This window comes from Misgurnus anguillicaudatus, chromosome 15 (assembly GCF_027580225.2).
Source record: "Misgurnus anguillicaudatus chromosome 15, ASM2758022v2, whole genome shotgun sequence".
NCBI lineage: Eukaryota > Metazoa > Chordata > Actinopteri > Cypriniformes > Cobitidae > Misgurnus > Misgurnus anguillicaudatus.
Window position 1 is genome coordinate 16,910,715 of NC_073351.2, and position 13,069 is coordinate 16,923,783.

Consider the following 13,069-nt stretch of genomic DNA (forward strand, 5'->3'; position numbering starts at 1 on the left):
AAAAGGTGCACTTTAAAATAGCAGTTTCAATGCAGCTTTAAAGGGCTCTAAATGATCTAAACCGAGGCATAAGGGTCTTATCTAGCGAAACGATCATCATTTTTGGCAAAAATAAATAAATAAATAATAATTTTAAACCACAACTTTTTGTCTTGCACTAGCCGTGATACACGCCAACGTGACCTTATGTATTATGTAATCAAGTCGAAAGGTCATGCATGACGTATGCGAAACTACCGCTCGAATGTTTACAAGTGTCATAAAGAGGACCATTCAAACATTGTTGTATGTGGAATGATACTAATTAATGTCTTTGTGTCAGTTTATTGTATACAATGTGTACATGTGTACATTTCCCATATGTAATACATGACCTGAAATTCCTCTATGACTATTCCTTTAAATTGTGATTCAATTTAATTTGATTTACAAAATCTTGTGAAATAGCCAGATCAGTTAAATTCCACTTTATGCACTGACATCAAGCCAATTCTTAAATTCTGCCCAACTGTGTATCTTATTAGGCAGTAAAGTCAAGCTTCTTTTTACCCCTCATCTGCTCCTTTGAGAGATTAAATAATTTCAAGCCATGCATTTCCTATTTCTGTCTCAAGGGCAACACTTCTCATTAAGTGCTGTGTGAAAAAATGTGTGCATCTGTGTGTGGAGGAATTGTACGAGCATGAGTGAATTTGATCGTTTTGCGCCCCTTTAGTGAAACTGTATACTAGATTTGTTTTTGTTTTATTGAGACTTGTTTTTTTTAGATTTGTGCCTAGGGCATCATACATTTTTAGAGCATGTTAAGTCTACTGTTGACTGTTTGTATATGTGTGTGTATTTTTTATCTATATTATGTTTGCTGCTTAGTAACATGCTTTGCTGTAGCGTTCCAGTTATGGGACGCCAACTGTACTGGCATCTGCTCTGCAAAACAGGCGCATAGAGGATCCTAACCTCTGTTGATGGATGCATTGGTCACCAGTGGTGGGGATTTAAGTGGAAGGAGTATATAGTTACTTTGAAATGAGGAACTTAAATGGTCATTTGATTACTTTCACCTCTGCCCTTGTATATTTGGGTGTCCATGACATGTATGAGTGTCTTTAGTTGCTTTTAAGTACTAATGTGTCGCTCTCGCCGTAGTGTGAGAGGGTCATTCTGCTTAAGACTCGAACGATGAGTTCTCACCTTTGTCATTGTGCCAGAGACTGACCAACCTGTACTCAGGTTTCCCTCCGTGTCACGTCCAAGGTCTGCACAGCCGAGTCTAATTTCTTCAGCCAGCTTCTCCTTCGGCTGTCTTACCTCTCTCACTTTCCATCTCACAAACCTTTTTGCCCAGACTAAACCCGCACGCATATACACTTATCCACTATCAACGGCCAGACCAGATAGACATTACCTGTATCAATTATTAAGCTTTGAGAATAGCACACATCTTTGGAAATGTGACCCTTAAGCTTAGAGCCTGTGAACTTCTGAGAATATCTGAAAGAAAGGCATTGAGTTTCTTTGAATTTCATATTTGATTACTTATTAATTCCTAAGTGATTGTGTGAAGTGTATCAGACGAAACTTCATTAGCAAGGTTGCACTAAAGCTTACTGCGAATAATTGTATATTTGGAGATACGAAGGTGCAGGGTTGCACATTGTCAGAAGGTCATGCAGTTTTTTGCTTAACTAAACTTTTTTTCTGCTTAAATACTATTTTATTTCAAATTGGTACACGTCTTTGGTTTAAATGCAGAGACTCAAGCTAAATTTAAATGAATGCTTTGATGGGCTCAGTAAACATCGACCACTATTGTTTTGCGCCCATTGGCATGTATTCTGGCAGATTGCTGAAACTGATTAAAGTGAGCCTGTCTTGGGACGTCCTTTCAGTAACCTTGAGGAGACTTTGTTTTTAGTCATCAGGTTGTTTTTAAGCTCCTCTACTGAAGCAGGAAATAAGATTTCATCCTTTTTAAAGTACTTTCGAAGAAAGTTTTACTGTAGTTGACAGTGAAGAAAGGAGAAATTTTTGTGCAGGTTTGGATTGCAAGGAAAGAGGTAAGCATACATCAGTTAGGCAAATTGTTTTAAGATTATATTACCTAGCTTAATAGCTTTCTCATTTTTAATTGCTTCAAAATTGCCATTTTATAATATGTTAATGAGCTAATTAATTTACCAATTTAGGAAACAGATGTTCAGATGTTTGAATGCATGTGTATAAAATATGATGATGCTGTTTTAGAGAATACATGGGAAAGTAACAGTCACAATATCAGTCTACAGTGCACTATTAGGTAGACTACAGCTTCTCCTGCTATTACAACACTAGCAATATCTACAAAAAGGCCATTACAGCTATAGTTGCAGCCAGGTGAACTGAAAATGTAAAAGTTTAATAGTCTGTTTGTTTGGTGAGTCTCGCTAAGCTTCAGGGCACCTTAACCCAGAAATAGTTTATGATATGGCTGTTGGGTCTACTAGGTGTTAAGGACCAAATGAAATGACTAAACAAGCTCAGTTTTTCGCCATTGCCATTTTTCCTGTTGAAACAGGAAATCGAAAATAGTAGCTTTTAGTTTTTTACAAAAGGATTTGGTGCTTGTTTTCAGAAGAGAAAGGGTGTGCATTTTGAATGCAAAATTCCAAAAAAATTGTGTTAGATTCACCAGCTTTTAGTCGTTCACTAGTATATATTGTAACTGAGACCACATAGAAAATTTGGGATTCACAATGTAATTTAAACTTGGAAGTTACACATTTTAGAAATCTGAAAAAATGAAAAACACAAGATTGCTGGAGAACATGCATCAAGGTTTTTCCAAAACTTGTGTTGTGCATGCTATCAATAAGTAAAATAGCTTTAATTAAACTTTACTCTATTTTTTATACTTAGTAAATGTAATAAAAATCTTTCTATTATGAAGTCCAAAATAGGCTACTGTAGGTGGTCTCAAAGCCAAGTGACTTGATTAGAAAAATAAACTTCATACACCCAACTCTAGTCTGATGGCTTTGTCTTCTGCCATGCCCAACCCATCCCTGCCCTGCCCAATCTTGCAGCCAGACCCAAGAGCTCAGCCAGATCTGGTTTCATCCTCAGCACACAGCGAGGTTATAAGAGAGGCTGGGAAAGACTTCACGCACATAGAAAGAGAAGCTAAAGAACAGAGATAAATTCATGAAGAGTTTGAAAGAGATAGAGCTTAATGACTGACTCAACTTAATTAGGAAGCGACTCAATTGTTCAGAAGTCTCAGCGTACTGTGATTTTACCCAGACTTCCCCCGGCCTCTACTGGGGGGAGGATGCCCTTCCAGCCATGATTGCAGCTCGCAGCAGTTCGGTGGGTCGGGGGGGCCCTGAGGATCCCTCCAGGCACCGCAGACAGTCAGCTGCTTCTTTGGCAGGGCACCGTGGCCACCGCAACTCTCAAGAGAGCACACGAGATGTCATTTCTCACAACCGGCAGGGTGCGCTGCTGCGGGCGAGAAAAGCTTTTTTTATCATGGAGATGGAGACCAACTGGTATTTGAAGCTGTGTGGCCGAGCCAAGGAAGATAGCGTAGCTTATCAGACTGGCATGCCTTACCGGTGAGTCCTGAATGTAGAGTAAGGTGAAGTTATGGGGTCCATGTCATTTTAGAGATCTATGTTTTTGACATGTTTCTTAAAGTGGCTTTGACCGCAAGGCTTCTCATTCGTGAGATGAAAATTTAGTGGCACTACTTTTGTTGCTTTTGGCGTGTGTGCTGGGAGTGACACACAAGTAATGAACCGGCAGTGTGTTTTTATAAATTTGTGGTTGTGATAATGCAAAAATATTATACAGTGAGCTATTGCATGCAGTTTGCCGAATGGATATACATAGTCTTTGGATTGTTCTCAGGGATGGTGTAATTTAACATCCGTTTATTTGACTTTATAAAGTAAATTCAGACATCATTCTCAGCACTTCTCAGAACCTTACATTTTTAGGCCTTGGACCCTCACGTTTCATGCGTAACCAGCATGCTTATCTATGTTCATACTGAGATTGCACACCGCCCTCTCTTCTGAAAAAAACATCATCAATAAGACCACAAACTGTGTTCGGAATTTTCACAATGCTAAAGCCTGCAATCAAATGTAGGAGATTTCAATATGAATGCAAACAGTTTTCATCAAATTTAATTATGATTTTTGTGTGTGTGTGTGTGACACTTTAGAAATACAGTTTTCTTAGTTCATAATACAACAGATGATGATTCAGAAAACACCCTTAAAATAATGCAAACAACTTGAAATTGTTGCAGTTGTTTTACAATGTGAGAATTTTGTGCATTTCTAATTCTCTTGCAAGGCATTTTTCCATTATAATCCCACAACTAATCCTTTCATCCTTTGTTTGTTTCTCTCTTTCACTTTTTTCCAACTTCAGCAGTCTGTCCTCAAACTGATTTTGCTTCTTATGTCGTAAGGAAAATAAAGCATGCAGACAAGGTTAATGGAAGAGTTTAAAGCCAGTACGCTTCAGCTGTTAGATGCCAGAATTTTGCTCCTCTTTATTCTCTTCCATCTCAAGCTGAAATTGTTTCGAAGATGTAGGGACACAAAAGTAGAAATGACAGAAACACAGACAGATGCATATTACATAAATAATAATGTTTTGCTAATTTCAGCTTTGAAGTTGGCACTGTTCTTACGATATCAGTAAGCATTTTGTAATGGACTGCTTTTATTGAGGAAATATTGTTGTACATATATCTTTAGACAGGAAGACAATTTCAATTGTATTGCAAGAAAAACAGCCCCTTTCTTTAAAATAAATACTGTAAACAGTTTAGTCTTTCCTGGTTAAGAAACTTAGGTATTAGGCGTTTTTAGCACACAGTTATTAAATCTGTATTATACATAAGACGTTTTCAAACTGATCTGAAGAGTAAGCTCAATAAAAAGCAATAAGGATATTTATGTGCCTGCAGTGACAGGGAGAGGCAAGGTTGTAAGGACAAACTTATTCAAATTGAAGTTTCCATTTTTTATGAATAACTCACCTTGAATCTTAAGTGCTCATATCAAAATTGCACTTTACAGAATGCCTAAATATGACATGCTGAAGCTGATTGTAGTGTAACTGATAAATTGTTTTCATTTTCTATGTGGATGTAATCTACTTTAATAGTAGTTTTTAATTAGCAGTTTTTATCCTCTATTTGTTGTTTGTGCGTGTTTATTTTGTGCCATGTGTGCTCAGATGTGAAATAAATTAACGTAACAGATAAAGCACAAAATGTTGAACACAAAACACCACACACATGGTATCCAAAATCCAAAATTAGATTAACACTCATTTCAACTTTTGACATTTACAGAACAAGTAGGTGGGTTTGAAAGGTGCATAGCCTCTTTGTTTTTTCAGAAGAGATAATTACTGTATCTAAACATGATCTCGATTATACTATGAGCTGTAGAACTGCTGTGCTGGAAGCATTACTCATCATTTGCAGTGACCTCGAAAAACGGAAAAGCAAGCAGACGAGTGTCTGATTATACAGCTATCACCCTTATATGTACTTACTTATTCTATTTTGTATTTTAAAGGGGTCACGACATGTTTCTTTTCATTATATTACTATGTTCTCTAAGGCATACTTATAATATTATTTTTTACTGTAAAACACACAAATTAAAGTAATTTATGACCTTTCTTCCTCTGATTGAAACAGTCTGATTTGTGTTTCCCCTTTAAAAGCGTTCGGCCTGGCTCAGTGTCCTGCTCACTTCTATGATTGACAGCCTGCAGGGCTACTACGAAGTTTCACAAATACAGCTTCTCAACAGTCTTTTTAAGCACATTGTGCAGGCATACGAATGTCACTAACCCATCCATTTTCATTCATATTTTCCCAGAGAACAGTTACATAAATGCTTTCTTTACTGTTGAGGATGGCAAAACTCCTGTTATATGTTAATAGATCAAGGAAAATTTGATTCATAATGTCACGTGACCCCTTTACACTACACTAGAATTTCCATTGAACATTAAATGTGTCGGCCCTATACTAACACACCTTCTGTGTTATTATTCGTTGTGCCACCCCCCATGGTCCTGCGACGTTAGATCAGAAATGTCTTGTCTGCAAGTGTTCATTTACAACCCATTCTCACCCCATGGCGTCAATATTTGACGCACTTGACCATGCGTCAATATGTGACGCGGAGGGTATACCTTTCGCGTCATTTTTTGACGAACTGGGGACTTCAATACTATTACGTCCGTTGCATTCTCTTTCCTTACATAATGACATCCCTACCCAAACCTAACTCTAACCCCAACGCCAGGTGACAACTGTCATACCTAACTCTAACCCCAACGCCAGGTGACAACTGTTTAATTTCGCGTAATCTAACCCTAAACCGACGCGAAAATATTAAGAAAATAGGAAAGAGAATGCAACGGACGTAATAGTATTGAAGTCCCCAGTTCGTCAAAAAATGACGCGAAAGGTATACCCTCCGCGTCACATATTGACGCATGGTCAAGTGCGTCAAATATTGACGCCATGGGGTGAGAATGTGTTGCCATTTATCACAAAATAGAGTAACGTGAGTAACCAACTCATTTAAATGTTACTTGATTTAAAAAAAATACTTTGTTACATGTTTATTGTAATTATTTATAGAATTACAGTAACAGAATTAATTGTAACGCGTTACTCCCGTCACTGTTTTTAACACAACTTATTTTGTCCCTTTCATTTATTTTAACATGAAATAACGCATTAAATGGCATGACAAACACAATGTGTAAAAAATTAACACATAATTTTTTGCAGTGTAGTATAATAATGCAAGTACTCTAAAGTGAAAATGTGGATTTTGAGTTTTTTTTGTAAAGAGGCCTGTTGTGACCACCAAAGTGTTTTTGTAACCCAATCAATAATATCATTTTCTTTGACAGTAGACTTTTTTCCCCATAAACATACACACACTGAACTGTACCGAAACCGTGAGTGACCCTAAAATCGTGACACACACACACACACACACACACACACACACACACACACACACACACACACACACACACACACACACACACACACACACACACACACACACACAAAAAAGTAATTTGAACCGTTACACCCCTAATATTTGTGTAGGTGATACTCTACATTATAGATTTCTGCTTATTTTTGCTAGTTTTTATCATTTATTAGGGAAACATTTCTTGCAAATTTCACGTTTCCCCTTTTTTATTTTTTTATTGAGTTTACTGAAGTGTGCAATAATAATTAGTCTCACACAGTTCAGATTTAATAGCAGCTTGAGCTGCAAGTCTCAAACCTTATGGGACATCAGCAGCCTTCACTCTTAAAATGATAATGATAACTCTCTCCCATGAGTGTTTTGGATATTAATCCAATTAGCACTTCATATTCAGATCATTATCTTTAATGGAAAATAATGACATGAGATCTTTTAGATACATCGCCCCCCTAAGTTTCAGCAGAAGCTCTATTGGTCTGTTGTGTGTTGATCAGTTTCAGGGGATTTTTTTTAGGTTGATAGCCTCACTCATAAAATTGAAGTCCTTGATGTCCTCTAGAAATGCAATGCTGTGTGCGCACTGCCGCCGGTGTCGCCTATCTATTTAATGAGGTAATTAGGTAGCATTTCCTGTTTGTCCTAGTTACAACTAAAAACAAACAAGTAATCCTCTTAGTAAATGACAAAAATCGGATGACGTTGGTAATCTCTCAACATTTGAATAAGTTGAACTGTTCTCAACTTTGTTACTTAGCTGGACACGCCCACTTTCTGTGGTCACTCTCGCTCGCAAGCTTTCAATTAGTGATGGGAAGTTCTGATAATTTTTCTGATTCAGACCTTTGAATCTCGTTCATCAAAATGAACAAATCTTTTTTTGAATCATTTCGTTCTTTTCATTCATTTGAATATGATTACGTGTTATTTAACAAATTCCCCCAGAACGACCACTTATGCAAACAATTATGACATTTCTAACAAGTTATGAGAAATAAAAATGCTTATTTCATTATTTCATGACAAAAAGCACTGAAACCTGCACAAGAGACTAAAACGACTAGCTTACCTCCTAGCATATGAAAGGACAATAAATAGTTTTGATTTTGCAAAACGAGGGAAGCGTTTCCTGTATGAAAGCTTCTATCTTAAATTGAGAGATAACTTGCTAGGCATTGCTGTTTTTCAAAACCATTGTAAGTTTTGTGCACATCTATTGTTTAAAGATATTGTGCATGTAAAGTACATTGATTGAGGTCTAAAATGTCAATTATTTTGTTATTATTTTTTATAACTTTGTCAATTATGATCAAACAGGAATAGTCACATAAGTCCCTTTCACACATACAGTCTTTACTGGTAATTTACTGGTAAATTGCAGTTAACATGTCATGTGTGAACAGAACCTTTCCGGTAAATCAGTGCTCCCAATTTACCAGTAAGACAGGTTGTAAGATTAACGGTAATTTGCCGGTAAGCGCTGTGTGTGAACGAAAAATATAGCATTACCGGCATTTAGATGACGTCAGACCGCGCTGACAGATCGGCGGGCCAATCAGAAAGTTTTTTATACAGGTGACGCGGTTTCCCCCAGACTGTTTACGGACGTTTCCACACACATGTTGCTTAAAAGTCGAGCACATCTGAAGTTAACATCCACATTTCTTCACCAAAGTTGTTTAAAAAAGCTTACCATCTAATTGCCAAATTGCCGACGTCCTTAGCACACCATCTGTGAAGCCTAATGTGCAAACGCGCAGGTTCCGTTTGACGCCGCCTAACGCAATGTTGTTTGGTCACGAGCAACTTCGCGACCGTTTGCCACAGATGTGAAAACAACAAAATACGGACCGTGGATATTAAGTCATAACCCGCCGTTTACAAATACGACACCGACGGAGCTCGCCGGCCGCGCGCCACAGGTAAATTCCGCTTTCTCTCCGAATTTACCGGTATTTTGATACTGATGTGTGAATAATGTCTTACTGGTAAAAAGACGGAATGTCACTGCATGTGTGAACAGCACATTTTTGTATTTACTGGTAAATTCATTCTGGTAAATTCATGGTAATTTACCAGAATTACTGTGTGAAAGAGGGTATTGCGAGACAAATAACACGTGTCGCTCATTTGTCTGTGCCCTTTGAACTCAGTGTGTTTCTGAGTCAAGGCCTGCAAGTGTGAAAATTCACTTGGTTATTTATATCCCCTGTCCGTCATCTAAAAATAAACATAAAAGGCATAACTGATTACAAAAGCTTGACTGGCTTTTCTATAGATTTCTCCACAGCCGTTGTTCCTGATGGGGTATGTGCTAAAGACTTTGTTTAGGTCTTTCACTAGTGTGTGTGTGAGTATAGATTGCTGTTCTCCTTTGTGTTTATGTTGGCTGATTTCCATTTTGGAGGGGTGCAAGCTGAAGGATATGCACAATCATGCCAATACAGTATATCTAGATATGGGAAAGTAAGTCTCTCTCTCATTCCCACAATTCCCTGGAACAGACATGATGTCATAGTTGTAGTTCCAACAGTACACAAGGGTCAAAGGTCGAATATTGACACAGTTTACTGTACGTGAGGAGGCATGGAAAAAATGGAACAAAAAATAGTAGTGGATGATGAAGTTAGGGAGGGAGGGAGAGAGAGTGGTGAAGCGACAAAGATGGAAAGGGTGGGTGAGCAGGGGGGAGGGATGGAGGGAGAGATACAGGCAGAAAAAATGTCCCAGATTCCCATGGTGTTTATTACAGTGTGAAACTAAGTCGATGAACTACAGTGGGATATGTGGCTGACAAGACGGTGAAGAGAGAGACAAATTATATCACAGGACATTTACTTTCATTGAAAGACAAGAACAACAGGATTCTGGAATACCGGTAATTGTTTTGTGTGATAAGCTACTGGCTGAAGACGACATTCAGGTGTATTTGGTTCTTCTAAAGGGCTGAGAAAAGTTTGTTTCTTGAGGGCCCACATTTGGACTGTGTATGTTCTGACACGTGAGGACGTGATTGAAAGAAAGAGATGTACTTGTACAAAGCCACTTGCCCTGAGATTCCCACTCCAAAGCAGAAGGGTGGGCAGAAGCCAGGCGGGGAGAGGGGGCAGCCGCGCATCAGCAAACAGACCTCTGGAGTAAAGCTTTACCCCCCGATTATGTGCTGGGGAGGCCTGCATACCAACTCTCATCTAGAGCTAAAACATCTGGAGGAGTTTCTCAACGTTCACACACTGTCACTACAGGATTCTGTCCGAATCAGGACTGGCATGGCCTACAGGTACATACTAAATGAGGGCTAGAGAAGTGTATTTTTACCCCAAATCCATTCAGTTTTGGGATTTCATAATATTTAAATCATAGATTTATTTAAGTCTTGTATCTGTGTTTGGTAATTGTGAGAGTTCACTTTATTTTTTACATTTGTTGTGCATTTGGCAGACGCGTTTATGTATACAAGGTATACATTTGTTGGCATGTGTGTTCTCTGGGTTCGAACCCATGATCTTTTGCGCTGTTAAATGGACATTCCACTTTTTTTGAAAATATGCAAGTTGTCCAGCTCCCCTAGAGTTAAACATTCTATTCTTACCTTTTTGATTCCATTCAGCTGATCTCAGTTGCGATTTTCTAGGAAGATATGGCTAGGAACTACACTCTCAAACTGGCGACTTTGCTGATGTAACATGGGTGCAGCAGGCGTAGTTATATTATGCACTGCCCAAAATAGTCCCCTGCTATTAAAAGTAACCAAGGGGACTATTTTCGGGCAGTATGTAATATCACTACGCCTGCTGCAGCCATGTTACATCAGCAAAGTCATTGATTATTACGCCAGAATGAGAGTATAGTCCTAACCATATCTGCCTAAAAAATTGCAACTTTTAATTTTCCGATGCTCTTAAAGGAGCATTTCACCCATAGAAACATTAATCTTTATTGAAAGTCCGTCATATTTGTAGTCAAAACGTAACATACATTTCGAATTTGGTGCCTATTTGACCGAGAAAATGGGTGTTTGTAGTCTCACTCCCTCAACAAAGATATAGCACTTCCTTCTTTCAATGATGCAATATGATGATTTTTACATCATTGAAAGAAGGAAGTGCAACACTGAAATCTGTATTTCTCCTGTCTCAGTTGCAACTGGGGAAATGATGCACGACCATTCAAAAACATGACTGGGGTTCTAACTATACAAAGATTACAGTTTTTTTCGATTGCTTAACGACGGTGAGCACAACTGGAGCTACATGTGCAGAACACTAAATACAGTCTGTGCTACCAAAAGTCACCTGAGCACAACTCTTAACACATGACTCAAAACAGCTCAGTGCAGCCAAACATTAAACACAACCCTCACTGAGATAACACACACTGTGACTCACAACACACCGAGAGGAAAAACACTAACATTAAACACCAATACACAAAATACTAACTTTTTATCTTTACAGTTTTAACAATTTCAGTGACGTCACACAAAGTAATGTTTTCTTCAAAGAATGATTTATTTATTGATTTATAACATGACTTATTATTTTATTTAGAACATCATAATTCTTTAAGGTAAATTAAAATTAGCAGTTTGCTTCAGTAGTCTGTAGTAATTTGCGGAATTACAGTAATGAGAAAAAAAAGGTAGAAACTAAATGTACATGAATTTTATATATTTGAAATATATATATGAAATTGCAATCAGCAGAGTTTGAAAGGCACAAGGCTGAAATCAATTGTGTTTTGAATGTGTGGTTCACAGTTTTGACAGCAGTGTGTTAGCATTTGAACAAAGTGCTGTAAATCCACAGTGTTGTGCAGGTTGTGGTTAAAGTCATGGGATAAGTGTGTAAAGTTTTGAAAACTGTGTTCAAGCAATGAAAAATGAACTAGAGTTTGGTCCACATGAACTGCTGCTGTGCAGACTGTAGTTAGAGTTTTGCACATGTGACTCCAGTTGTGCCCACTGTCGTTTAGCAATCGAAAAAAACTGTAATGCAAATGGGTGAAGTGTCCCTTTAAGGGCTCGTTATAGTCGTGCGTAGGTCCTACGGCGTAGCAGCGACGGCGTAGGTTCCGCGGCGGTTTTCATTTATAGGTTTGCGTCGTCGTCCGCGTCGCCGTGAAAACACACGCGCGACCACTGGTAGGCAGTATCCACGCGTGTAACCACAGTAGCAGCACAAATGTGAAAGAAGAAGAAGCTTATCAAGTTAACCCACAAACGAAGAAGAAACAGCAACTTGTTGTGTATAATTTGAGAAGACCAGCAATGATGGAAGTAAATAAACAGTGACTTTTGATGCAGTTTGAGTTAAATCACTGCTCAACTTGGCTCATCTTTGTTTTCACCGTCACAAACGGAAATACCTATGACGTAGTTTTTTTACCTGACGGGAGGGTTCTGGGGGACCAATCACAGCGCTTGTGGTCCGCCTAGATCTGACGCGCTGTTAATTTTTTTGTGAGGTGCGCGTCAGGCTACGCAGAGCTACGCACAGGCTACGGATAGCCTACGCCGTGGCTGCGGCGTAGAACCTACGCACGACTATAAATCGCCCTTTAGTAGTACACGATGTTCCTACAGAAGAGTCAAGTTTTAAATAGGAAAAATATCAAAACTCTTTGGTTATTTTTTAGCGCGATGGTAATGGTCTAATCAGATTCAATGGATTGTGCTAAGCTATGCTAAAAATGCTAGCGCCAGACCAGAAGATCAGCTGAATGGATTCCAAAACGGTAAAAATGAAATGTTTAACTCTAGGGGAGCTGAAAAATGAGCATATTTTTTAAAAAGTGGAATGTCCCTTTAATGCTAAACAGGAGCACGTTAATTTGTTAATAATGAAAGAAGAGGAAGATTTTTCCATTGTTCTTATTTGTGCTCCTTAATGATCTGTATGTTTTTAAATCTTTAGTTAAACCTTAGATCATGTCTTTCATCTGTAAGACGTTTTCTGTTTGGGTTTGGTTTCTAGTGTTCTAGAATTAACTTGTTAATCTTTGTATATATTATCTGGGCCTGATTTACAAGCATGACT

General features: G+C 38.3%; 1 protein-coding gene across 6 annotated transcripts in view; it reads left to right on the forward strand.

Moving 5' to 3' along the window:
• The window catches only part of kcnab1a (potassium voltage-gated channel subfamily A regulatory beta subunit 1a), a 111,097-nt gene that overhangs the window by 6,470 nt on the left and 91,558 nt on the right, over positions 1–13,069 (forward strand). The window contains exon 1 of one of the 6 annotated variants that reach the window (XM_055173767.2): positions 3,124–3,593. The exons of 4 other annotated variants lie outside the window; for them this stretch is intronic. In XM_055173767.2, coding sequence (XP_055029742.1) covers positions 3,322–3,593 — 272 coding nt within the window. In that variant the 5' untranslated portion in view covers positions 3,124–3,321. Of the gene's footprint in view, positions 1–3,123; positions 3,594–9,763; positions 10,312–13,069 lie in introns of those variants that run through there. One more of the 6 variants, XM_055173768.2, reaches the window with a different exon arrangement.